We start from the raw sequence: 26707 nt of genomic DNA on the forward strand, positions 1-26707 counted from the left end.
TGTGACATCATCATGTCATTAACTTGTGTTTCTCTCTCTCAGCAGGCGTCTCTGGCTTGGTGTTACGGTGCTTGTTGTCCCCTCTTTCCTGTCCTCTCAGCCCCCAGCTGGTCCAGGCAGATGGTTCCTGGTTCTGCCAGAGGTTTCTTCCTGTTAAAAGGGAGTTTTTTCCTCCCACAGTCCCCTCGTGCACGCTCAGGACGGGAGATTGGACCTTAGCTAGGAAATTGTTTTTGAATTGGCTCTATATGAATGAATTGGATTATTTTGAAATTAATTATGATTACAACAAATTTAACTCCAGTTGGCTTGAATTGGACTAAATTATTAAAGTGCCTTGAGATGACATTTGTTGTAATTTGGCACTTTATAAATAAACTGAATTGAATTGAATTTACAGGCCAAACGAGTTTGAAAACGAACAAACAAATAAGCAATACCTAACCCTACTTTTTCATTTTTTGGGATCATTCTTTTAAGCTCAAGTCGAGTTTGACCTTCACAACCGAGCCATCCTCCACCTCCACTCCACTCACCAATAAGAGACTCCACAGTGGGGACCTCACCCAGGTCCTCCAGCAGCTCGTGGATGGGGTCATTGTGCTCTGGAGCGATGGCGTCCTGATGGTCCAGCAGCAGCTAACAGGGCAGAAGCAACCAATTTATTCATGCTGTGGAGAGGAAAACCAGGAAAAACTAACTTAAAAAAAAGGAGGTGATCTCAACTCACAGTGTGAGTGTTGACAATCTCTCCGATGGAGATGTAAATGACAGGTTTGGAGACTGTGACCAGGTCCGAGTACTGATCCACGTTGAACTTATCTTCAAGAGAGGGAACATCGCACGCTGCCAGGAAGTAACGCCTGAAGGGAAAAAGTCAAAAGAGCCTTTCACGAAAAAAGGAAAAATAGCAGGATAACTAGCTGGCATTCCTTCAAAGTCATCAACGAATCAAACCTGAACTTCTGGTAGGAATTGCTGAGATATTCATTGATGGGGTTGAGGTGGGCGTTGTCTCCCAGGAACATCTTATTAGAGGCAGCGTGCTGCAGCATCTTGGCGACAGAGCCCAGGTTTCGCCGCTGCTCGGTTGTCAGCTGACCGCCGGCGGACATCTCGATGATGTCAAAGGCATCGGGCGCCACGATGGCAGGGTTCATGTAGCGGTAATACAAAAGGTTCCCCACAATCTGAAACGTCAAAACCAAAATGGCTCACTCACTAAAAAACGCTGACGATCAGAAACTGTGGCATCGTTCCAAAAGCTTACATGCTAATGCTATCAATTAGCTTCCAGCTACATCTTTGTGTCAGCTTTAGCATTCATATTAATCATGAGAGAACCGAGACTGGAGGGGTTGGTAAATGTTGCACGAACGTCAGAAATGTGTGAGAGCACAGGGTGTGCAGAAAGAGAAGGAGCCTGGGAGGGGGGGCTTAGCTCACCTTCACGTCGGCAGAGAGAACAGGGACCCCTGAAGTTTGGAAAGAGACCGGAGCTGGTTGGAAGCAAGAAGGCAGGAAAAGGAAGAAAAAAGGAAGGAGATGTGCAACAAAACGGGGAAGAAGATGCGAGTAAAAACTGTTAAATGAGGAGTGCCAGTGAAAGGAGGCTATGCTTGGTAAATAGCAGGGCTAAAAAAAAGGGTCAATTCACCCAGTTTCCCCACAGTAAATGTAAGCTGTGCATCGGGTGCACTGCGGTCGTGATAAACGTGCTCCAAATATTAGGATGAGACCTGGGCGAACTGACCCGTTAAACAGGCGAGTGATCAAAATGAAGCCAACGAACTAAAGAAGCAAACCTTGAGCAGCTCATCCTCCGTGGAATCTGGAAACTTCTCGTGGAGGGTGTCCTTCAGAACCTTGGAGATGAACCGCATCCCATATCTGACGGACAAAAGCCACACGGACCACGTAAGACAGGCAAGAAAAAAAGCATCTTTCTTCAGTTTGTGAAAATGTGAAGTCGGAAATTCTGAGCTTACGGAATTTTGTCCACCGAGACGACGATGGCAGACAGGAATTTGTCAGTGATGGTCTTCATGTTCTTGATGGAGGCCTCCAGTCTCGTCCTCACCTCCTCGTGAGACATGGCCTGCTCTGGAGTGACGTCATAAGGCAGCTTACTGTTGGCGAGAGAACAGGGGAAGAAGTGAGGAATGTAGATTTCTTTTTGTCATCGGAGCGTAGCAGGAAAACGGAGCCCAAAGAGATCCTTTTAAGACCTGCTGGCTCAAGATGTTAGAGAAAAGCTCTTCTTCTCTTTTAAATTCATTTTACTGTTGATCAGTAAGAACGGTCTCCTGTCAAATAAAATAATTAATTAAATGAAACCTACTGTTCATCTTAAAACTTAAAGGAGAAGTTTTTTTTTTTTAAACCTGGATCTTATTTCTGGCATAAAATACGATACAGAGACGAAACAGCCTCTAAATAAGGCATTATCTGTCTTTATTTCACCAATACTTTAAGACCAATGAATGACTGAACGCGTATTATTGCACAGTTAGGTCAGAGCTGCTGTGTTGTTGTTATCTGGAGCTATCGGGGGGCTTATCGGAAGCTTTCTACACACGCGTCTACTGGGATGATGTCATCAACCCGCGCCGCTGCAGCACAGCTCATCACTCTGTGCTCTGTGACGGTCGGCTATCTTCACACGGAGTTTGCTACTGCTAGTTTGATTGGACTGAAGACAAGTTTCGGTGCAATCTGTTGGTTTCCTTTGCTAGGAAACTGTTTTTGAATTGGCTCTATATGAATGAATTGGATTATTTTGTAAATAATTATGATTACAATGAATTGAATTCCAATTGGCTTGAATTGGACTTAATTATTTAAGTGCCTTGAGTTGGCATTTGTTGTATTTGGCGCTATATAAATAAAACTGAATTGAATTGAATAGTTTTGTGCAACATGGCAGAACATTTATCAGACTTTGACGATGTGAACGACGACTTTGAGTACGATCGAGTGAATGAGCTTTGCTGCAGCGGCGCGCGTTGATGACGTCATCCCAGTAAACGCGTGTGTAGAAAGCCCCCTATAACAACAACACGGCAGCTCTGAGCTAACAGTGCAATAGTACGCGTTCATTCATTCATTGGTCTTAAAGTATTGGTGAAATAAAGACAGATAATGCCTTATTTAGAGGCTGTATTGTCTCTGCCCTGTTCTCTCCCGTTATATGGATATACGCCGATCTCCAGTGATCTAAATATCTTCTGAAGGACGCCGACTTTCACCAAACTGCTATCTGTGAGTAGATGAACGTATTTTATGCCATAAAAAAGCTCCCGGTTTAAAAAAAACGAACTTTCCCTTTAAGATAGGACTTTCTTGAGTTGTCGTGCTGACGTTAATCAGCTGAACCCCCTTGTGGTAGATGGCTTTAGAAAAGAGCTCATCAGAGCTCACTTTACGTCCTCCAGCTCACCTGGCCTCGCCGGTCTGCGTCTCCATCTGGTTCACCCAGCTCTTGTAGATGTCCACGGGGTCGGTCTTGATGTTTAGCGTTTTGTCATCCATGATCTCCTTGACAACTGGCGCCAGGATCTGCCTCAGTGCATTCTGTCCCCGCGTCCCTCTGTGGAAACTCACCACCATCTTGATAACCGTTGGGTTTCCTGTGACGATCTCCTTCATCTGGTCGACCTTTGACCTGCAGACAAGTTGTTAACGGCAGCAGTTAGGCCTCATCGCATCTAAAAAAAAAATAAAAAAATCACAGCCATGACTTATTACCACGTTATTATGGTGTTTCTCACTTTATCTCCTCCTGCAGGGCAGTTTTGAAGAGCTTGAGAAGCAGGTACTCCTCTCGCTGGTTTGAGGCATAGTTGTACAGGGTGAAGATCACAGAGTCCATGAACTTTGTGGATTTATTTTGTGGCATCTGGAAGATCAGCTTGGCAAGGTATGTCGGGTTGGTCTGAAAGGAAGCGGATATGCAGTTAAATACCACCAGATGCAGCCATAGTTCTGCTCTTTATCTGTGAGAAAGCGCCTACTTCTCCCACTACTCCTACTAACTTTAACGTTTTTTAAGTTCCCGGATGCATACTAGATTCTCTGAAATGTTGGGTATGCATCATGAGGTTCCTTCTCATACTCAAACTACCCAAGATGCAACGTAACGTGACGTCGCCGATCGTCATTTCCTGTCAAAACAGCAGTTTCAAGCTAGCTACAACGAGGGTAGGTTCACTTCCTATTTTCAAAACAAAAGCACCAATTGTATTGTAATGGCTTTCCCTATGATAAAAGGCAACGGGTATTTTATTTTGTGAAAATAACCGGAAGTGCGTTGCTCACTGCGGCTAGCTTTAGGAGCGCCGAATTCGTCGGGAACAAAATTGTAAATAGCCGGTATTTTGTCAGGTTTTCAACACGTTGGGGATCTAAACGACTACTTTCTCTCCTGAAAATGTTTCAAATGTTGCTAAAGTTTACAGAGTTTAGAGCAGGAGCGAAATCAGCTTCAGGCCGGCTTATTTCTGCTCGGGCAGGAGCGAAATGCATTGTGGGTAAATACTCTGCATACTGTCTGATCGATGAGTATGCAGTATGGAAGTATTATAGTATGTAGTAGGCGGTTTCGAACACAGCCTTTGTGTTTTCAGAGACACGGCGACTGTGTCGGTACCTGTAACAGGTAAAACAGGTACTGGTAGGCCTCCAGCTTGATCCTCTTCTCCTTGCTGAGAGCCTTCAGCCCCCCCCTCTGCTTGTTCATCATCATCATGTCGGACAGCTGGCTCTTATTCTTCTTGGTCAGCTTCTTGCTGTGGGACACCACCTCCTGCAGGGTGATCTTGTTCTTCACCAGCAGGCCGATCTTGATGTCCATCAGGTTCAGGTCGTTCTCCAGCTGCTGGTTGGAGCGGATGTTGGTCACCACCTCCTCGCGGAGCCGCATCAGCTCCAACTCCTCCTGGAAGTCCTGGTCACTGTGGTCCAGCAGGTGGACGAACTTCCTCACCACCGCCATCGGTGGATCGTCGGCGCTGACTGCGCAAGGAGAGGAGAAGTGTCATGTGACGTCTCTAAAAATCAGAGACGGAGAGTTTGCTCGATACTTACTCAGCGTCTTGTAGTCGTCTCTCGCCTTGTTGGCTCTAATGAAAGCCTGAATCTTCACCACCTCATTGATCTGCAGCAGAAAACGATCACTCGTCTGATCAACAGTCCTTGTTGGGAAGCTGACCAGAGCGGCATAAAATCACGGCAGTTTGTCCAAAAATCACCCCAAGGTGTTTATTTACAGGTGCCTGCTTCACGTGTAGCAAAAATATATATTTACAACAAGAAATATAACTGAACAGTTATCTTAGTTGAACTAAATAAAACTCAACTTAGAACTAAACAAAAAAAAAAGAAATTAAATCAAATGTACATTGCTACACCCGATCAGCACAATAGTTGCACTCCCTCTCCCCCCGACAGACTAAAGGCCACTGCTTAAATAGCCTCACCTCACTGGGCACTGCCTCCTTGGTTGTACCAACAGAGGAGGTGAATCCACTGGCTTTTAACTTCACCATTTCAGTTTTCAGCAATTCATATACATTGCAGTAAAAACACTCATACCTGTTTTACTTCTTCATCTCCATGTTAACCATACAAAAGTAAATACCAAATAAACCTAAATAATATCTTAACCTAATGGTGTCTCACCTTCCTGATTTGGATTAGTCCAATGACCTTCCCCAATCAAGTTTCACAGAATATGAAAGCAGAAATATTGCAGCACTTCCTCCCTTACATAAATGTACCGTTGGTGGCGGTAATGCAACATTACGGATGCTGGCCGCCAATAAATTATAAGAAGAAGAAGAAGACACTTCCTCCCTTTGTCTCTGAGCACATGGTGGGTATGGTGAGTAGCACACTTAAATGTTCATTTAACTGATTCTAAGGAAACATAAATCAATAAATTATAATTGAATTTAACAATACTTGTGAGTGTTTATTTAAATCAAAGATGTTGAACTATGAAATATAACCAAACAGAATACAAAACACAAACAAACCCGGGAGAGTCTGTATCTGTAAAGTGCTGATTACTGATAGTAAAATGATTGAAAACAAACAAGTATGGTGAACTAAAGATGCTATTAATAAATGAGACAAATGGTCTCACCCACTTTGTCACAGTCCTCATTACGGACGGCACCAAAGGAATTTATACTTTCAAAAAAACTCAAACATTCACTCCAGAACAACTCTACAATCTAAGCTGCTTCATATCCCGCTCTGTTGTACCACTAGAGCACAGTTTCCCATCAAATATATAAAGGTGTAACTTTATGGAACAAGTGTATTAAATTAAAAGATCACCTGTACTCTATGGGACTGTCTTAATACTTTTTCTTCTCTTTTTGGTTTATAGTTGCCATTGCAATTTAGTCTTTTGATTTATTGTAATTGATTTCTTGATTCATTGCTTGATTATTGATTAATGTGATGTTGTTTTTATTCTTTATTGTTTTTTTTCTCTCTCTCATTAATCCATTTGTTGTTTTATCCTGATGAGATGCATTTAATTTAGTTTATTTATCTTAATGGTGAGGCTCCCGATAAGCCCTCCCAGGGTTTCTAACCTCTCCAGCAGCATTGCAGCCTATCATTTATTATCTATTGTATATATATTTCTTTATTTATTTTATTCCATTTCTTTCTTTTATGTAATATACTCTTGTTTGTAATGTTTTATTAAAATGCAAACAAACAATAAACAATCCACAGTGAGTGAGAGAGTTAACGACTTCACATCAGTCAAAGGGCTAAACGAGCGACCCCGGAGGCCCCGACATACTTCCAGCCAATGCGTCGGGGGGGACATTCGTCTCAGCAACGTAATTTAAAGCTTTCATTAAGCAACAAACTATTTGCCAACTTTTAACTAGGGCTGAACGATATATCGTTATCGTATCAATATCTAGATATGAACATTCAAGATATTAATATCGCAAATTCAACGATATAGATTTCCTCCGCATGTGCAGCTCAGGCAGTCGCAAACATCATTTTTTACACTTGCCCTTATGCACAGCTGAAGCCGGCCAATGACAAACATCCGAGCGAGGGAGACGGAGACACACAAACTACAGTCACAGCGGGGAAATTAAAAAGAGAAGCATGAGCGCGGAAGATGAGGCCGGTGCAGAATCTGCACATTCGACGGATTTAGTGGCAAAAAAATAAGTAATTCTCCTTTATTTGGAGGTATTTTGGATTCAGGAAAGAGGATGTGAACCAGAGCGAGGTGTTGTGCTGCCTTACCTCGACCTGCACAACAAACATGTTCCACCACCTGAAACAACACCACTGCTGCACGAAGAGTGTAGCGCAATGAGAGAAACGCCGGAGAAGTGAAGCCCAAGCAAAGTGTGATTGCTGATGCGTTCAGTAGCGTTACGCCAGTCGAGTCGATGCCCACCCGGCACAAAGACATTACAGATGCTATAATGTACCACATTGCAAAAGACGTGGTGCCCGTGTACACCGTCACAAAAGAGGGCTTTCAGAAAATGGTTCAGACGTTGGACAAACGTTACAAAATACCATCCCCAACATATTTTAATCAAGTGGCCATTCCAAAAATCTATAACGAAGGTGAAATGAATGTTGAATCCGAGCTCCGTGAAATTGAACATTTTGCCACAACCTGTGGTCGAGCAGGACGACTGAACCTTACATCAGTTCAACGCTCCATTTTATAACAACAAACTTCCAACTCAAGACCCGATGTCTGCAGTCGTCCTTCTTTTGTATCATGATGTTTTTTATTTTTCAGAAAAATGCTTAGTTTTCACTGAACCCACTGAAGTCAGATCGTATCGATATCGAGATTTCTGGCATGAATATCGAGATATGAAATTTCGTCCATATCGTTCAGCCCTACTTTTAACGCAAATTTCTGAGACAGAAAGAGTGCAACACCCTCTCTCCTGGTTGTTTGATTTGGAGCCAGTTTAACTCGGACACGAGACTCACGTGATCCTGGAAGTACTTCAGGCGATCCTTGTACTTCTTACGAGCTTGATGCATGCGAACCATGGACTGGATCTGAGGGGGACCAGGGAAGACCAGTCAGTCAGACTTTAATGCACTAATAAAACACAGATGACTGGAATCGCTTTAGACTTTTACCTTAACGGCCTCTTTATTGTGGTCTTTCAGATACTGTTTCCGCTCTTTGAACTGCTTCTTCTGCTTATAGCCTTTCCAGTGGGCCTGAGAAAAGGTTTATCACGTCAGACTCGTGTTTCTACCCGAGCACGATGCCGGGATGACGGGGATAAATGCAACCATCTCACCTGTATGCGGGTAACAGCTGGGTCTTGGGATTTCAGGAAGTTTATCCGCTCCTTTCGGCCATTTCTCACCAGGTAGCCACGGCAACGAGCTTGGAGCTTGGTGATTAGAGTCTCGTTGGCCAGCCACAGCTGCTCTCGATTGTAGGCTGTGGTTACCCCGGAAACCACCCCCTGGAAGGGAGAATAAGACACAGTTAAATGTGCTTTTACGAGGCAGTGAATTCGAAGAGATGCCGGTGAGGATGCGTTTACCTGGATGTCCTCCTTGTTGAGCTGGGTGTTGTTCTGCACAAAGTCCGACGGCTCCACCCACGTGCCCTCCTTGGTCTGCAGGTTGTAGTAGTAGTTGTGTCCTCCCTTCACCCAGTGTTGCACCCAGTCGCTGCCGTTTTCACCTGCACAGACATTTTAACCCTCACAGTTTACATGTAAATCATCAGAGATGGTTTGAAAAAGCAGATCTACTTTTAACGAGCGATGGATTGGACATAGAGCTGGATTTAAGGTACCAGACAGAGGTGGGTAGTAATGAGTTGCATTTATTTTAGAATGTTTTTTAAATAATTATACTTCTTGGAGTAGTTTTAAATCTCTATACTTTTTCCTTTTACTTGAGTAGATGTGTGCAGCAGAAACTGTCCTCTTACTCGGCTACATTAGGCTACAATGAGCTGGTTACTTTTCTTCTTACCTCTTTGGTATTCTACGCCTCATTATTTTTAGCCCCCCGCGTACGCCTCATTTTAATGTTTTATTCTGACAGAGAGAGAGACTTCCGCCAAAGGCTCTACCACCTGACTGTGTTCCACCAATCAGACGCAGCCGTGCAGTCTGGTCACGTGACCGTACTCAATCTCAGCGGCGGGACGGGTTAGCTTTAGCATTAGCAGTCGTAGCAAACAAACAAAGAAACAGATGAAAAATGTCAGAACCAACGGTGGGAAATGAAGACGCAGACGAGGCCTCATACTGAAAGCATGTTTACCTTACAAAGAGTGAGAAACAGCAGCTACATTATGTGTCTTCTGTGGCAACCAAAACAAACGCACATTTCAGCAGAAACTCAACATCTAACTTGAGGAAACATGTAGCGCTAAGTTTCCTAAACTCGTTTTTCCCCCATGGATAGGTGAATGTTTGTTTTTTAGGTTACATATGGGTTACATATGTTTAAAACATTTCCTAAGTCTCTTTTATTTTTTATTGAACGTCTTGAATTTACCTGGATTATTTTAATTTAAGCATTTTGTAATTAATTCATTTTAAGTCATATTATTCTGAAGTAACAGTACTTTTACTTGAGTACAATTTTTGGCTGCTCTACCCACCTCTGGTACCAGATACATCCAAGCAAAATAAACCTGATTCCATATAAAGATGCAGAATAATGCTGACAAAGTGCCTCATGACTCATCTGGATTCTCGACAGCTGGAGACGGAGCTTTTAATTTCTGTTGAATCAGTTCAGTGTGAGAAAAAAATGCTGAGACACTCTGTTTTTAATCACTCATCTTAAAATGAACCTTTTTGAAAAAGCTCATATTTTACTCACTGACCTCTCTGTGCTCTGCATCTTTAAATATGCATCATTAAGACCTAACTCCTATTTGCAAATTGGTAAAGTGGCTCCATCCATTTCATTTACCGAGCTTCTTTTCTTAAAAAAGGTAAAACACATCGGGTCGCATCTTCTTGAAGAGTATCACTGCGCATAAATAAGGCCTAATTACTGGCAGAATGCATTTCCTCAGCGGCATCACTACTTTGTTAACATTTAATTACGCTGTAAACCTTATTCATTCCAGCAGATCAATGCTCTGATTAACTGGACGTAAAGTTAAAACCAGGTTTCTACAGAGACCTGGCATGTCAGAGGAGGTGACCCATGTACTAACTGCAGCTCTGCTTGCTTTCCCAAGTGAGTAATCACATGAAGAAACAAGTATTTACTCAGTAAGTCACCATTCTTCCAGAGTATTAGCTGTTAGGTGAGAGTTAATCCTGTCCGACTATGTGAAATGATGTTAGAAGTTGTAAAAATATCAAGTTATAGGATGACGATCACCAAATTCTACTCAAATTTGTGTGTCCTGATGTTTTCCCCCAGATTCCCCTCCAGCTCCTAGGCTTGATGTCTCAAAGGTGGATTCAGATTCATTTAGGGATCTTTATAAGAAGCCATTTAATGAGAAGAGTCTTTGGGTGGTGCAACATGGCGGGACCTGTGAAGGTGTGGACCAACACATGCCCTCATTTTAGTCGATTCTTAAAGGGGAAGTTCGTTTTTTTTAAAACCTGGACCTTATTTCTGGCATAAAATACCTTCATCTACTCACCGATAACAGTTTGGTGAAAGTCGGCGTCCTTCTGAAGATATTTAGATCACTGGAGATCGGCGTATATCCATATAACGGGAGAGAACAGGGCAGAGACAATACAGCCTCTAAATAAGGCATTATCTGTCTTTATTTCACCAATACTTTAAGACAAATGAATGAATGAACGCGTACTATTGCACTGTTAGCTCAGAGTTACCCTGTTGTTGTTATCGGGGAGTTTCTACACACTTTCTACTGGGATGACGTCATCGCCGAGCCACTGCAGCACAGCTCATTCCCTCCAGTAAGAACGTCCATCGTGCTCATTGACAACGTCATCCACGTTGTCAAAATCTAAATATCTGTCAAAATATCTTCCGAAGGACGCCGACTTTCCCCAACTGTTATCGGTGAGTAGATGAACGTATTTTATGCCAGAAGTAAGGTCCAGGTTTAAAAAAAAAAAAAAAAAAAAAACGAACTTCTCCTTTAATGTTTTTGTTCATGTGCAATATTTATATCAAAGCCTGTTTAAGGATTGAATGCAGTAAATAAACCCAACTAAGTATTTGTTATTTTCTGCCTTTTAGAGGCGAATTGATTTTTTTCTGTTCTACTTTGTCTTCGGTTTTCCTCCTCACCTTCCTTCTTCTTCTCCTCCTTAATCTTGGAGAGGTCCTCCTGGTAGGTGGTCCCGCACTCGGAGGTGACCCCGTACAGTCCAGCTCCAGGGTTACGCAGAGCAGCCAGAGTCTGAGCTGCATCTCCACTGTCCACCGCCTCGTTTATGGCCTGGATGGACTGCGAGACTGCGGATGCAAACACCAACATTAGCCTTTGGTCCGCTTTGAACTCTCCCAACGGAAAGAAAAACTTTTGTGTTCTTACACTGTAAGGCCTCCCGTGTGTCTTGGTTAGCCCTCAAAATGGCATCCTGGATCTCATCCAACCACAGCACAGCAGAGGGGTCCTGCGTCTCCTGGAGGGAAAAGTACACTCACTTACTTTGCATTATAAATAAACTGCTTAAGAGAACCGTGACGGGCGTCTGCTCCATAAAGCAGGTATTAGAGGTGTGGAAACTTCTTGTTTCTAAGATGAATCTTGAGTTTGGAGTATTTGATTGTAAATTTTCTTCCACCACATTTAACTGGTGAAATGCACCTTGGAACAAGAGGATAAAGGCAAAAGGAGACGGAAAATAGGCCAGGTCGTGCAGTTAAACGCTTTATTTCGAGTGCATGCACACACATTAAAGAGTATCCTTTCAATGGTCTTCCATGTTAAATGAAATACATGTGAGACTTTGAATACTGGGTGTGGTCAACGTAAACATTTGATCCAACTAGTTCAAAGGCCAGCATCTGTTAAGGTTACATCATATCGGGATCCATTTTATTCTGCCTGTGTTGACGTTTAACACAATTTAGCTCCTGCCTATTAAAGCAGAGGACAATATTTAAAGGGGGTATAAAGGGGGGATAACTGCACTAAACATGGAGAAGCAGCATTTAGCTGTTATGCTGCAAACAAGTGGAACAAACTGCCAGTGGAGATTAAACTTTCACCAAATGGAGACATTGTTAAATCCAGGTTAAAAACATTTCTGTTCTCATGTGTCTATGCATGAAATCTGCACGATATCTTTTAATTTTTAATTTATCTGGATTGTTGCTTATTTCTAAATTCATTTAAATGATTTTATTTGTTTCTCTTTATATTCTTTTATGTATTTTTAATGCTTCTTCCACTCCCTGCTGCTATGCTTTTATTTTATGTGAAGCACTTTGAATTGTTTTGTACATGAAATGTGCTACAAATAAATTTGATTTGATTTTGATTTAAAACATTAGATATGCAGATAACGGACATGTAATCTCAGGGTTAGGACTTCCTGTTTGGATGTATAAATCAGGGTTTTGAAATGTGCCCATCGTCTGTCGGCATCCTCACAATCTGAACCTCTCAGGTCTAATGAATCCAGCTGCGTATGAAAGCCAGAACACTCTCATTACCAGACTATCGCTCCCTGCCTGCAGACGTCAACAGGAAACAGACACACAGCTGCCGGTGCATTAGACATGATTACCAGGACATCAGCCCAGTAATCCTAAAGGATGGAACCATTCAACCCACTAACCAAACCAACACAAATGTTCAAACTCTTTCTTTGTCACTTGATTCCGTCTCCACACGGACAAACCATTTTGTTTCGAGCTGCAGGGATGCCCACCCGCCTCCAGATGGCGCTCTCTGTCCCTACAATGCGGCAGCTGGCTGCTACTTGTTGAAAGCTGCTTTTCTTTTCTGAGGCCGCTCATTAGGCTGCAGCCTCCTCCCAGGTGGGCCCCGCCTCCTCACGCCGTCGCAGCGGATCAAACGAGGTGTGTGGGAAAGAAGTGGGCGGGAAAGACTGCTACCTGATCCTAACTGTGTCTTATGGAAGGGGCGGGGGGGGATAAGATCTGTAGCAGCATGCACAGGGACCCAAACAAGCTCCGTCTTTATAGTAAACACAGTCCTACCTGGCTGAGTGCTGATTAGTGTTTGCGTTTTTTGTGCATTTGCCACCATAAATTGCTATTTGTGGGTGATGAGTCACTGCAGCAAAGGGTGTGGTGCCAGAGCGCGCCTGGAGGAGGACCAGTGCAAAGCTCGGTGCAGTGAAAACTTTACAAGCACATCATAAGAAAATAAGAGGAAGTGAAAGCTGGGGCGGTTTAAGAGTCTTTTTAGTGACGAATACGGTTTAATCATCAAACCTCTTCTTCTCAATCTCATGTGAAACGACCTCCCATTGCACATCAGACAAGCCCCTTCACTGTCCATTTCTAAAACTCCTGGCTTTTAACCCAGCATGAGACTCTGTTTCTGTTTTTGCTTTATTGTTTTTATTGTTTATTATTGTTTTTACATTGTTCTTATGTTTTATGCCTTATATTTCGTGTTGTTATTCATGTACAGCACTTTGTTTCAGCCACGGCTGTTTTAAAGGGCTTTATAAATAAAGCTGAGTTGAGTTGAGTTGAATGTTACTTCCTCAAAACTGTGGGATCGTTTCTCAGGCCTCGGGAAAAAAAAGGGACATAAAAAGCTGAAACTGCAGCTCAAAGTGGAGCGATAAGCATCTGAAGAGGCACAGCGGACGATGTTTAGCTCGTTAGTCGGAGAAGTCTGGGCAGGACTTCCTGCTGTTTATCTAGGCGCAGCCCTTAGCCCACAGCCTTAATGCTGCAGCTAATGAGACGACACCAACGGGCAGCAAAACAAGCACGAGTCTTTCTTCTCCCGACTCCCCTGAGCTCACATCCACCGCAAACCAACGTATGCAAAAGTCTTGAGCCGCTCTACATTTCCTTACATGTACAGTAGGTCCTCATTCTGTTTGGGAGCAAAGAGAAGAGGTTCAGCGTTGGTGAATATCTTGAGACTCGGGACAGAGTTGGTAACCTCGGAGTGTTGATAGACTCAGATCTGACTTTCAGCAGCCACATCAAAGCTGTCACCAAGGCACCTTTTTACCATCTCAGAAACATCAACAGAATTAAAGGTTTCCTCTCCCAGAAAGACCAGGAGAAACTCATCCATGCATTCATCTCCAGCAGACTCCATCACTGTAACGCTCTTTTAACTGGACTTCCCAAAAAGAGCATTAAACATCTGCAGCTCATCCAGAACGCTGCTGCTGGAGCTTTAACCCGGACTGAGAGATCTGAACACATCACAGCAGCTTTAAAATCTTTACTCTGGCTTCCAGTCAGTCACAGAATAGATTTTAAAAGCCTGCTGATGGTTTACAGTCTGTGATCTGTTCAGAGAATATAAAGCCAGCAGAGCTCTGAGATCCAAGGACTCAGGTCAGCTGGTCCAGTCCAGAGTCCAGACTAAACATGGAGAAGCAGCATTTAGCTGTTATGCTGCAAACAAGTGGAACAAACTGCCAGTGGAGATTAAACTTTCACCAAATGGAGACATTTTTAAATCCAGGTTAAAGACATTTCTGTTCTCATGTGTCTATGCATGAAATCTGCACGATATCTTTTAATTTATCTGGACTGTTGCTTGTTTTTAAATTCATTTATATTATTTTAATTGTTTCTCTTTATATTCTTTTATGTATTTTAATGCTTCTTCCACTCCCTGCTGCAATGCTTTTATTTTATGTGGAGCACTTTGAATTCTTTTGTACATGAAATGTGCTATATAAATAAATAAATTTGATTTGATATAAAGGGAGACGCAACGATCCACTGAAACGCATGCAAACACAAGGTTGTACACTTCTCTGCTTTTAAGTTGCATTCATATTTTACGGCATTTTTACATTTTATAGCATTTTTATATTCTATTTCATTTTATTTATAACTTTGTCTGTATGCTGCAACTGCAAAGTAATTTCCCAGCTGGGATGAATAAAGTACTTCTATTCTATTCTAAGGAGCTTTAAAGTCCATATTTGGTTTGACCATCTTTATTCTTCCCCACAGTTGGAGCCCAGTTTGCTCTGAAAATGCTCAGGTACGAGGACTGGACTGAGAAACGAGTCCAAAAGCAGCCAGTGGCTCAGCCCAGAAGCTCGTCCTCCTCGGAGACACCGGAGGCCTTTTCACCTCAGGAATACCTCATCTGCATCCAGCGTCTGAAGCCCAGCAGGAAGCGCTAATCGCTTCCTCTGGCTTCATCACCTCAATCAGCCGCGTTCACCAGCCGGCAGGCGGAGGATGGCGTGCGTGCCCGCGGCTCTCCGACGCTGCAGCCAGCTTTCTGCCCTTTTATGGAAGCGAATGACTGAGGCCCTGCTTGTCATTTCCTAAGCCCGTGAAATCAGCTGAGACATAGCTCCCTGTTATTCCAAGCTTTTTTCTTTTCTTTTCTTTTCTTTTTTCTGTGCCCATTTTGAGTCTCCAAATGTGCAAGACTTTCAGATGCAACTCCCAGCGTTGACATTTAAAACAGCGTGGGCACCGGCCGTGAATCTTGGGCTCCGAGCACGATAAGAAACTCGGTTTTATCTGTATTTACACAGGACAGAAACAGACGCGGTCCTGAAATAAATCCAGTTCAGACCCCGAGGCCTGGTGGGTATTTTCAGCTCCTACTTGTCTGTGACATATGCAAAAGTGATGCTCATTCATACACAAACAAGAACCGCACTCATCTGCTGATGATAACACAGGCAAATGAGTCAGAGAGAACGGGCTGAAGAGAGATGGTGCTTCTGTTCGATGTGCGCACGAGTTCCACAGAGGGAAGACGGCAGGGCTTCGAGAGCACAGACCAACTTTCATGTTCCACAGCGATGTATGACAGGAAGTGTGGGGGGGGTGATCGCACAATGACATCAGCGTCTACTCTAAGCCTTTAACTTCCGCCCTGAGAGACCAGCAAATGACGTATGAAAACGTTTCTATGGCTGTGTTCGAAATCACATACTACATACAACATACTGATCGATCAGACAGTATGCAGAGCGTTTACCCACAATGCATTTGGCTCCTGCCCGAGCCGAAATCAGCCGGCCTGAAGCTGATTTCGCTTAAGCTCTAAACTCTGTAAACTTTAGCAACATTTGAAACATTTTCAGGTGAGAAAGTAGTCGTTTAGATCCCCAACGTGTTGAAAATCTGACAAAATACCGGCTATTTACAATTTTGATCTGACGAATTCGGCGCTACTAAAGCTAGCCATATGAATGAAAGTGCCATAACATTTGTTGTGCAAACACACTTTTAACATCAGCATCTTTCTGTAGTTTTTATGTAGAAGCCTCGCTCCACTGTCTGTTTCCTTGAATGACTTGCTGCTATCAGTTGTGTGTTTTGCCTTTAAGTGATATTTTAGACTGGAACTACTACGCTGAGAAGACAATTCAACTTGGCAGTGTTTACAGATGACTTTGTTTCTGTCGACTCCGCCGTCTGGAAGAACTTTAAAATAGCCGAGTAAAAGTTCCGTACCCTTCTCCATGTTTGGTGGATCCGCTGATTACTTTCTTTTCCGGTTCCTCAGCAGACAGCAACAGACTTTTACAAAATAAAATTAATAAAAAAAAATTAACTGCGTTAACTCGCTAATTCTTTAACGCGATAAATGCATTAACTCGCCCAGCCCTAGTATTTTACTCATGTGAAGACGGAGACTGCTTTTAGTGGCTGTAATTGTTCTGAGGATAATGGCCACAAAGCACCTTCACATTCAAGTGACGGAGAACAGAATCCTCTTTGTTCCGTCTTCTTTTTGTGTGAAATTGCAAAGTTAATGTGAGGCTTCAGCAGTTGAATTTTACAATAATAAAAGCCTGTGAGCAACTTGCGACTTTTACAATAATAAAATAAATAATAAAACAGGGGTGCTGCATGTTGTTCCCCCTCTCTCTGCCCCCTGCTTCCTGTCTCTCTGAACTTTCCTATCCATTAAAAGGCACCAAAGCCCCAAATTTTTTTACATTTTTTTCCAAAAACTGCGTTAATGCGCGATAAAATATTTATCGGCGTTGAATAATTAACGAGTTAACTCGCCCAGCCCCAGTTTTAAGTGTCCTCTGCATCTGTATATACGTGTCAGACGTGCAGCCGTATGAAACCTGTGGAAGTTTAACTGTAAACGGCAGTAAAAACACCCGACTAATGCCTGGATGCAACTGTAGCCAGGCCCCGTTTGCATGAGCCGTTTGCATAATGACCTCTGGAATACGAGATTCAAACAGAGAACAGAGTTGTACTCCACATCCAAAGCTGAGGATAATCTGAACATCTCTTTTCTCCAGCCTGCAGCAGCAGCTGTGAGGCAGCCGGCGCTTCGCCTTACGTGAGCTTTCTCTCTGCGGGCCTCCAGCAGCTTGTCGTGGTAGTGCTGAGCCACCGACGGGTCCACGTCCGTCAGCTTCGCCGAGGGGTTCTGCAGCATGTCCAGGGTCTTCATGGGGTCCCCTTCGTCCAGGGCCTCGTTGATCTGGCCGATGGCAGCAATACCTGCAGGAACACGTTTACGATTCCAACGATCCAAGATCTAATTTGGCCGAACAATGCATCGTATCTCATGCTAATTAGCTTGGCTGACAACTAGTAAACAGGCCGGCTTATTACAGGAACATGTCACTTAAATCTTATCTCATTTAGATGCATTAGTGGTGTGAACTGTATGTGGAAGTGAGTGTGTCTCCTACGTTCATGCTCCTCCTGCACCGTCAGGTTGACCTGGTCGATGCACGCCTGGACATCATTCCAGGTCAGGTAGTCAGACCCTTCCTCTCTGGCTGCCGCTTTGAGACGCATCAGCTCGTCCATATACCTGAGCGGCACACGCACAGCAGCGCATTAACCCCCCCGCACACCAACCGCAACCCACCGCGTCACAAAGCGCCGCCGCCGCCTGCTCACCTCTGCGCGTACTCGTCCTCCACGTTGCTGAGCCCGGTCACCGTGCTGGACAGCTGCTTCCAGAGGGCGGCCCGGTCCCCGGCGTCCATCGCCTCGTTCATCAGCACCACCGACGACAGCATCTCCACGGCAACGAGCAGCTCGGGGTGGGATAAGGAGCCCTGCGGAACCAGAAGACGCACGTTTACTTTGCTGCTTATCAAGTGAAAAGAACAAGTTTCATTAAATGAACAAAACTAGAAATAAATTTTAAAAAAATAAAGCAGATTTTCAAATTACGTGTTTTCTTCAGATCCCATAATTAAATCGTCAGATTGCTCTGACAGATCTACAGTCAATTAATTTGACATAAATGTGATAAAAATAGCACAAGTTGAGAAACTACATGGCAGCAATTGTGCATTTTTGACTCAAAATGGCCAAATGTTGGCAGCTGACCACGAATGTCCCAAATGAGCGTCACCAGCTCCGTGTGAACGCCTCACACACATGATTTGTGAGCTTTGCAAACACACCCAGTCTCCAACCAAATATCTAGCTTGCTAGATATTTTGGAAGACTGGGTGTGGGGGGGGAGTTGGTGAGTTTGGGGCCAACAAGAGGAAAGAAGCTCAGCATACAAACATTCAGGAGAGCGTGGAAAAGAGGGCTCGGGCTGCTTGGAGTCAGGAAACTGAGAAAGAAAATCCATGAACCACGAAAGGTTTCTGTAATGTACATCATAACTGACCGGAGAAAGAGAAGCTTTCAAGAACAGGTGGAGCAAATCAGGATAAACCAGCTGGAGTTACCTCCGTCATGATGGAACTTTAACAGCTGTGCGACGGTTCAAAGTGCAGATGAAGATCAGTCCGACGGGTCAGCAGTTAGTCTTTAATATTCTACCAACATACTAACATGAAACTACAGGGCTCCACTTTGCTTTGAACTGCTTCGACAGCTTCTGCTACGTTCTGGAAAACGGTGTGTTTAAATATACGCCCCACGGTTCAGCTGCAAAACTACCTGAAAATTAAAGGGCAGGTCCACGGAAATTCGACTGATCTTCAGGGATCCACCGACTGTGAAATTATTCCAGCTGATGCCGGTTGCTTTTCACTTTAATTCTATTGAAATATGCATTTTTAAATAATAACTGAACAGTTTCAGAGTATTTCAGTGTTTGTTTGAATAAGAACAAATTCATTAATGTAAACTTTTATGTGCAAAAGGATTTCGAAAGACTCCAAATGACCAAATGTGAATTAAATCTATGCAGAAATATCAGCCCCTACATGCTGATGGGCCACATGTGTGCATGCATGCAAACATTCTGGGTTGTTGGATCATTGCCAGTCTGAGCTGGACTCAAACTTTCTGCACAACTCATTTAATATTTGACTAAAAGATTTAAATGGAAAGTTGTTGTTTTTTTCGCGAACACGTAGCGTAAAAGGTGTTAAATTAGCTTCCGTTTCTGACCCCTAAACATAAAACCAACCCTGCTGACAACAAAGAGGGCAACACTTTGTAACATGAGACCAGTTGTGGGTAGTATCAAGTTAAATTTACTTGAGTAAGTTTTTGAAAACATTATACTTCTAGGAGTAGTTTTAAATCTCTATACTTTTTACTTTTACTTGAGTAGATGTGTGCAGCAGAAACTGTCCTCTTACTCCGCTACATTAGGCTACAATGAGCTGGTTACTTTTCTTCTTACCTCTTTGGTATTCTACGCCTCATTATTTTTATCCCCCCGCGTACGCCTCATTTTAATGTTTTATTCTGACAGAGAGAGAGACTTCCGCCAAAGGCTCTACCACCTGACTGTGTTCCACCAATCAGACGCAGCCGTGCAGTCTGGTCACGTGACCGTACTCAATCTCAGCGGCGGGACGGGTTAGCTTTAGCATTAGCAGTCGTAGCAAACAAACAAAGAAACAGATGAAAAACGTCAGAACCAACGGTGGGAAATGAAGACGCAGACGAGGCCTCATACTGAAAGCATGTTTACCTTACAAAGAGTGAGAAACAGCAGCTACATTATGTGTCTTCTGTGTCAACCAAAACAAACGCACATTTCAGCAGAAACTCAACATCTAACTTGAGGAAACATGTAGCGCTAAGTTTCCTAAACTCGTTTTTCCCCATGGATAGGTGAATGTTAGTTTTTTAGGTTACATATGGGTTACAGATGTTTTAAACATTTGCTAAGTCTCTTTTATTTTTTTATTGAAGTTCTTGAATTTACCTGGATTATTTTAATGTAAGCTATTTTGTCATTAATTAATTTTAATTTATTTTATCAATTGGATGAACTCTAATTGGCCTAAAGATGATTATTTAGTATTTTTGTCTGTCTGATTGAATGCTTGTGTTAACAAATAAATCAGACGTTACTCAACAGTTACTCAGTACTTGAGTAGTTTTTTCACCGAGCACTTTTTTACTCTTACTCAAGTAATTATTTGGATGAATACTTTTTACTTTTACTCGAGTCATATTATTCTGAAGTAACAGTACTTTTACTTGAGTACAATTTTTGGCTACTCTACCCACCTCTGAATAAGACGTATAAAACTGTAAATCATGAGGTAGGTAGTTTTTTTTTTAAGCACGACGGCTTGACTCGAACGCTGAGAATGATGCGAGCGCTTATTTTCGGTACCTCCTGGCTTTGCTGCTGCAGGCTGGCGAGCTCTCTCTGGTAGAGGTCGGCAGCGCTCGGGTAAACATCAGGCAGCTGAGCGTCGGGGCTCATCAGCTCCTCCACCGTCTTCTCCGGCACGCCCGCTCTGATGGCGGCGTTGATGCGTTCCACTGCTTTCAACACTACATAAAAAAGAGATATCAAATCAAATCAAATCATTTATTTGTAGCACATTTCATGTACAAAACAGTTCAATGTGCTTTACATAAAATAAAAGCATTGCAGCAGGGAGTGGAAGAAGCATTAAAATACATAAAAGAATATAAAGAGAAACATGTAAAATAATTTAAATGAATTTAAAAACAAGCAACAGTCTAGATAAGTTCAAAGATATCGTGCAGATTTCATGCATAGACACATGAGAACAGAAATGTCTTTAACCTGGATTTAAAAATGTCTCCATTTGGTGAAAGTTTAATCTCCTCTGGCAGTTTGTTCCACTTGTTTGCAGCATAACAGCTAAATGCTGCTTCTCCATGTTTAGTCTGGACTCTGGACTGGACCAGCTGACCTGAGTCCTTGGATCTCAGAGCTCTGCTGGCTTTATATTCTCTGAACATATCACAGATTGTAAACCATCAGCGGGCTTTTAAAATCTATTCTGTGACTGACTGGAAGCCAGAGTAAAGATTTTAAAGCTGCTGTGATGTGTTCAGATCTCTCAGTCCGGGTTAAAACTCCAGCAGCAGCGTTCTGGATGAGCTGCAGATGTTTAATGCTCTTTTTGGGAAGTCCAGTTAAAAGAGCGTTACAGTGATGGAGTCTGCTGGAGATGAATGCATGGATGAGTTTCTCCTGGTCTTTCTGGGAGAGGAAACCTTTAATTCTGTTGATGTTTCTGAGATGGTAAAAAGCTGCCGTGGTGACAGAAATGGTGCGACTGAGACTCTTACTCTTCAGGTAGCCCTCTGCCATCCCGTTGGCCACGTCCACGCCGCTCTGCAGCTCGTCCTTGCTCAGCGCTTCTCCCGGAAACGCCTGAAATTAAGCCGTTTGATATTATGACGACGGGAAGGAAGCACAGCTAACGAACGACCTTCTCCAAACACTTTAAATGCGGTCCTACCTGCTCCTTGTTCTCTCGGTCCCCCTGCAGCTGCTTGAGGTACCAGCCCTTGTTCTGAGGCTGCAGCTTCTGCAGACCCATGGCCTTAAGCGCCTCGTACAACTTGTCCTCGTCTCCCCGCAGCAGAGCCTGCTCAGCTGCACTCAGGGCGCTGCTCACTGTTGGAGAAAGGTCGACATTCCACCAGTGCACCACAGCAACCGAGAAAAAGCCAAAAAAACAAGAAAACCTGGAAACGTGTTGGGGAATCTAACCGTTGACGGTGTTGATGTTGCCCTGGATTTCAGCCTGGCTGAGGAGCTCGTCATAGATGTCCCTCTCTGCGTCAGCGTTTTCCATTTGCTGAAAGAGCAGAGCAAAACACGCATGACCCACAGCAGCGACACAAAATGACATCTCACGCCTCCTCCCACGCAGCACCTGAGCCTAAATCTACACCATCACCTACACTATCACCTACACCTTCATCTACACCATCACCTACACCTTCATCTACACTATCATCTACACCTTCATCTACACCTTCACCTACACCTTCATCTACACTATCATCTACACCTTCATCTACACCATCATCTACACCTTCATCTACACCATCACCTACACCTTCATCTACACTATCATCTACACCTTCATCTACACCTTCATCTACACCATCACCTACACCTTCATCTACACTATCATCTACACCTTCATCTACACCTTCATCTACACCATCACCTACACCTTCATCTACACTATCATCTACACCTTCATCTACACCTTCATCTACACCTTCATCTACACTATCATCTACACCTTCATCTACACTATCATCTACACCATCACCTACACCTTCATCTACACTATCACCTACACCTTCATCTACACCATCACCTACACCTTCATCTACACTATCATCTACACCTTCATCTACACCTTCATCTACACCATCACCTACACCATCACCTACACCTTCATCTACACTATCATCTACACCTTCATCTACACTATCATCTACACTATCATCTACACCTTCATCTACACTATCATCTACACCTTCATCTACACTATCATCTACACCTTCATCTACACCTTCATCTACACTATCATCTACACCTTCATCTACACCTTCATCTACACTATCATCTACACCTTCATCTACACTATCATCTACACCTTCATCTACACCTTCATCTACACTATCATCTACACCTTCATCTACACCTTCATCTACACCATCACCTACACTATCATCTACACCTTCATCTACACCATCACCTACACCATCATATACACCATCACCTACACCTTCATCTACACCTTCACCTACACCATCATCTACACCTTCATCTACACCATCACCTACACCTTCATCTACACCATCACCTACACCTGTTTGCTCTGCCTGTTGCTTTAAACCATGCAGCAGAAGTGATGGCAGAGCTGTTGGAAGAGTGATTTTATTCCACTCTAAATCCGTTCTTTACAGCAGAATTTGACCAAATAATGCAAAAACTTTCCTTTAGCTTCAGGCAGCATATTCCATTAGTTTCTAATCAAGAAGCAGCCTCGGTGCTCAGTCTTATGAATCCTTTTTAAATGACAGAGGGAGTTCACAGCCTCTCAGAGCTGCTGAGCTCTCGGCCTCTCACCCGTTTGCGTGAGTTGGCCACCTTCTCTCCCTTGGCCCGGTACAGGGTGTCGTGGTACTGGCCGGCTGAGGTGGGGTCCAGGTTGACCAGCATGGCGTTTGGGTTCTGCATGGCAGCCACCGTGCCCTCTGGCACACCATGATCAATAGCCTCATTGATGGCAATCACAGCCGCATGTACTGAGGATGGAAGAGAAGATTTATCAGAACATTTCGGGAGGGTTTTTTTTTCCTTATTGTATCACTAATGTTAAATATATCATCTTTGTGTGGCTCAAACAAACAATAATAAACAGATACAGTGTTCAGTTGATATCAATCTTTAAATACGCTTTACAGGTAGAGAAATCAGAAGCTTTTACCGAGGGCAGCTGTGAGTCTTACTGGGTAAAAATATTCCCGAAGCTGGTTCGATCTTTCTTTGGACAAAGGCTTAACGGATCGAGCCGGGCCAGCCACTTCCTGCCTTTATCATGAGCAGAGCTGGGTAGTAACGAGTTACATTTATCTGAGTAGGTTTTTGAAAACATTATACTTCTTGGAGTAGTTTTAAATCACTATACTTTTTACTTTTACCTGAGTAGATGTGTGCAGCAGAAACTGTCCTCTTACTCCGCTACATTAGGCTACAATGAGCTGGTTACTTTTCTTCTTACCTCTTTGGTATTCTACGCCTCATTATTTTTATCCCCCCGCGTACGCCTCATTTTAATGTTTTATTCTGACAGAGAGAGAGACTTCCGCCAAAGGCTCTACCACCTGACTGTGTTCCACCAATCAGACGCAGCCGTGCAGTCTGGTCACGTGACCGTACTCAATCTCAGCGGTGGGACGGGTTAGCTTTAGCATTAGCAGTCGTAGCAAACAAACAAAGAAACAGATGAAAAATGTCAGAACCAACGGTGGGAAATTAAGACGCAGACGAGGCCTCATACTGAAAGCATGTTTACCTTACAAAGAGTGAGAAACAGCAGCTACATTATGTGTCTTCTGTGTCAACCAAAACAAACGCACATTTCAGCAGAAACTCAACATCTAACTAACATGTAGCGCTAAGTTTCCTAAACTCGTTTTTTCCCCCATGGATAGATGAATGTTTGTTTTTTAGGTTAAATATGGGTTACATATGTTTTAAACATTTCCTAAGTTCTTGAATTTACCTGGATTATTTTAATTTAAGCTATTTTGTAATTAATTAATTAATTTTAATTTATTTTATCAATTGGATGAACTCTAATTTGCCTAAAGATGATTATTTAGTATTTTTGTCTGTCTGATTGAATGCTTGTGTTAACAAATAAATCAGACGTTACTCAACAGTTACTCAGTACTTGAGTAGTTTTTTCAACAAGCACTTTACTCACACTCGCACTTACTCTTACTCAAGTAATTATTTGGATGACTACTTTTTACTTTTACTTGAGTACAATTTTTGGCTACTTTACCCACCACTGATCATTAGCAAAAAACTAACTCCTGGCTGTGGATTTACTCTGAAACATCACAGATTAGGATTCTCATCCTTTTCCTAAAACATACCAAACAGACGGATCATATGTAAGCAATAAATAACTAATTATAGGAATTAAGGATCTCTATGATCCCAACAGATCTCAGCTGTTTTCATAAGTTTGGTGATAATTGTGTTTTTTCTTGTTATTGACGGATAAACAGTGAAAGAAACAGATGGATAAACTAAGTAATTTGACTTGTAAGAGTGTAAACTTCATAAAAAATTCCCATCATTATTAAAGCATTTATTTTATCTGCAGCTGTAAGATGGTGCGCCCCCCCCCCTTCCCCCCTCCCCCCCACAACATCCGAGTCTCTCTCACATGCGGCTTCATCCACTGAGAGCTCATTGGCCAGGATCCCGCCAATCTTGCTGAAGGCGGGCATCTGGATGCCATACTTCTCCAGCTCGCTCTTCATGTTGTTGATCTCCTCCTCTGCAGAGAAAGACGGAGGAGAAGGAAAAGATTCATGGACCGCAGTGGAAAAAGTCTGAGCAGAGGGGTGGGGGTTGGGGGGGTGTTCCTGGCTCATGAGTGATAATCAGATTCCTAAAACTGGCTCACTGAGTGGGAACTGCACCGACAGGAAAAGCTCTCGTAATTACTAATGACTTTCACATTTCCAGCAGCTCCTCCGCGCTCTTACACGGCGCAGACTAATTCTACACACTCCGGGCTTCGTGTTAACTTTGGAAACAGGGGTGACGTTCGTAATGCTCTGGATTTAAGATTACATAATTGGGTTAAACAAGGGGGAGAATGAGAGAAACAGATGCGGAGACTCGTGCTTGCATTCTTACCGGTGAAATCGACTTTTCCGTACAGATCCTGGATCTGAGGGGCCAAGCCCAGCTTGAACAAGTACAGGCTGTGAAAAGAAACAATGAGAAGTGAACACAGAAACATGACACAATAAGCAGGAGGCGGCCAGGGTCGTAAAAGCACAACGGGCTCCATAGTCATGCTCAATAACTTCCCTCACGGGATCAATAATTCATCCGTCTAATACACCAAAAGCGCTCTCCTCTGTGGTTCTTGCTAATTATTGCACATATTCTGGTCCGGATTACTGCGGTGAAAAAGCACATTAGAGGGGTTACAGTCAATCAGACGTCCTTTCCTTAAAAACCACGGCAGTTTAAGGCGTGAAAAACAGATATTTGAACACAGTCCACAGCTTTTATGTGGTGTTGAAGCTGCAGATTGTCATATCTTTGTTATGAGCTAAAGGAGGCCTAACACCAAGGTCATTGAGGGTTAAACACAGTTTAAAACAAAGATCCATGAGAAAAAAACTATGTTACTATCACTATTTAATCATTTTGCTTGATGATGTTTTTATTGCCACAGAATGAACCCTTTATATACCCGTCCAGCGGGTTCTTCTGCACGGGTGAATGGCCATATTGCCACGGTAACAGCCACGTAAAAGAAGAGTGAAGTTCAGAGGGTAAAAACATGGGCTGTGTTCGAAACCGCATACTCATCAATCAGACAGTATGCAGAGCGTTTACCCACAATGCATTTCGCTCCTGCCCGAGCCGAAATCAGCCGGCCTGAAGCTGATTTCTCTTAAGCTCTAAACTTTGTAAACTTTAGCAACATTTGAAACATTTTCAGGCGAGAAAGTAGTCGTTTAGATACCCAACGTGTTGAAAACCTGACAAAATAACGGCTATTTACTATTTTGTTCCCGACGAATTTGGCGCTACTAAAGCTAGCCGAAGTGAGCAACGCACTTCCGGTTATTTTCACAAAATAAAATACCCGTTGCCTTTTATCAT

General features: G+C 43.1%; 1 protein-coding gene across 1 annotated transcript in view; it reads right to left on the reverse strand.

Moving 5' to 3' along the window:
- Positions 1-26707, reverse strand: part of iqgap1 (IQ motif containing GTPase activating protein 1) — a 73026-nt gene that overhangs the window by 11458 nt on the left and 34861 nt on the right. Inside the window, exons 6-30 of the mRNA XM_075466942.1 lie at positions 25724-25791; positions 25245-25358; positions 23411-23589; positions 22031-22118; positions 21777-21934; positions 21604-21688; positions 20669-20832; positions 18022-18182; positions 17808-17932; positions 17450-17613; positions 11531-11621; positions 11284-11451; positions 8577-8719; positions 8325-8495; positions 8158-8241; positions 8002-8073; positions 5086-5155; positions 4649-5013; positions 3771-3934; positions 3440-3664; positions 1989-2129; positions 1806-1890; positions 958-1190; positions 731-863; positions 537-639 (exon numbers count right to left, since the gene is read on the reverse strand). Of these exons, the coding sequence (XP_075323057.1) occupies positions 537-639; positions 731-863; positions 958-1190; positions 1806-1890; positions 1989-2129; positions 3440-3664; positions 3771-3934; positions 4649-5013; positions 5086-5155; positions 8002-8073; positions 8158-8241; positions 8325-8495; positions 8577-8719; positions 11284-11451; positions 11531-11621; positions 17450-17613; positions 17808-17932; positions 18022-18182; positions 20669-20832; positions 21604-21688; positions 21777-21934; positions 22031-22118; positions 23411-23589; positions 25245-25358; positions 25724-25791 (3554 nt within the window). The remainder of the gene's footprint in view (positions 1-536; positions 640-730; positions 864-957; positions 1191-1805; positions 1891-1988; positions 2130-3439; positions 3665-3770; positions 3935-4648; positions 5014-5085; positions 5156-8001; positions 8074-8157; positions 8242-8324; positions 8496-8576; positions 8720-11283; positions 11452-11530; positions 11622-17449; positions 17614-17807; positions 17933-18021; positions 18183-20668; positions 20833-21603; positions 21689-21776; positions 21935-22030; positions 22119-23410; positions 23590-25244; positions 25359-25723; positions 25792-26707) is intronic.

The sequence above is a fragment of the Odontesthes bonariensis genome, chromosome 1 (genome assembly GCF_027942865.1).
Source record: "Odontesthes bonariensis isolate fOdoBon6 chromosome 1, fOdoBon6.hap1, whole genome shotgun sequence".
Lineage (NCBI taxonomy): Eukaryota > Metazoa > Chordata > Actinopteri > Atheriniformes > Atherinopsidae > Odontesthes > Odontesthes bonariensis.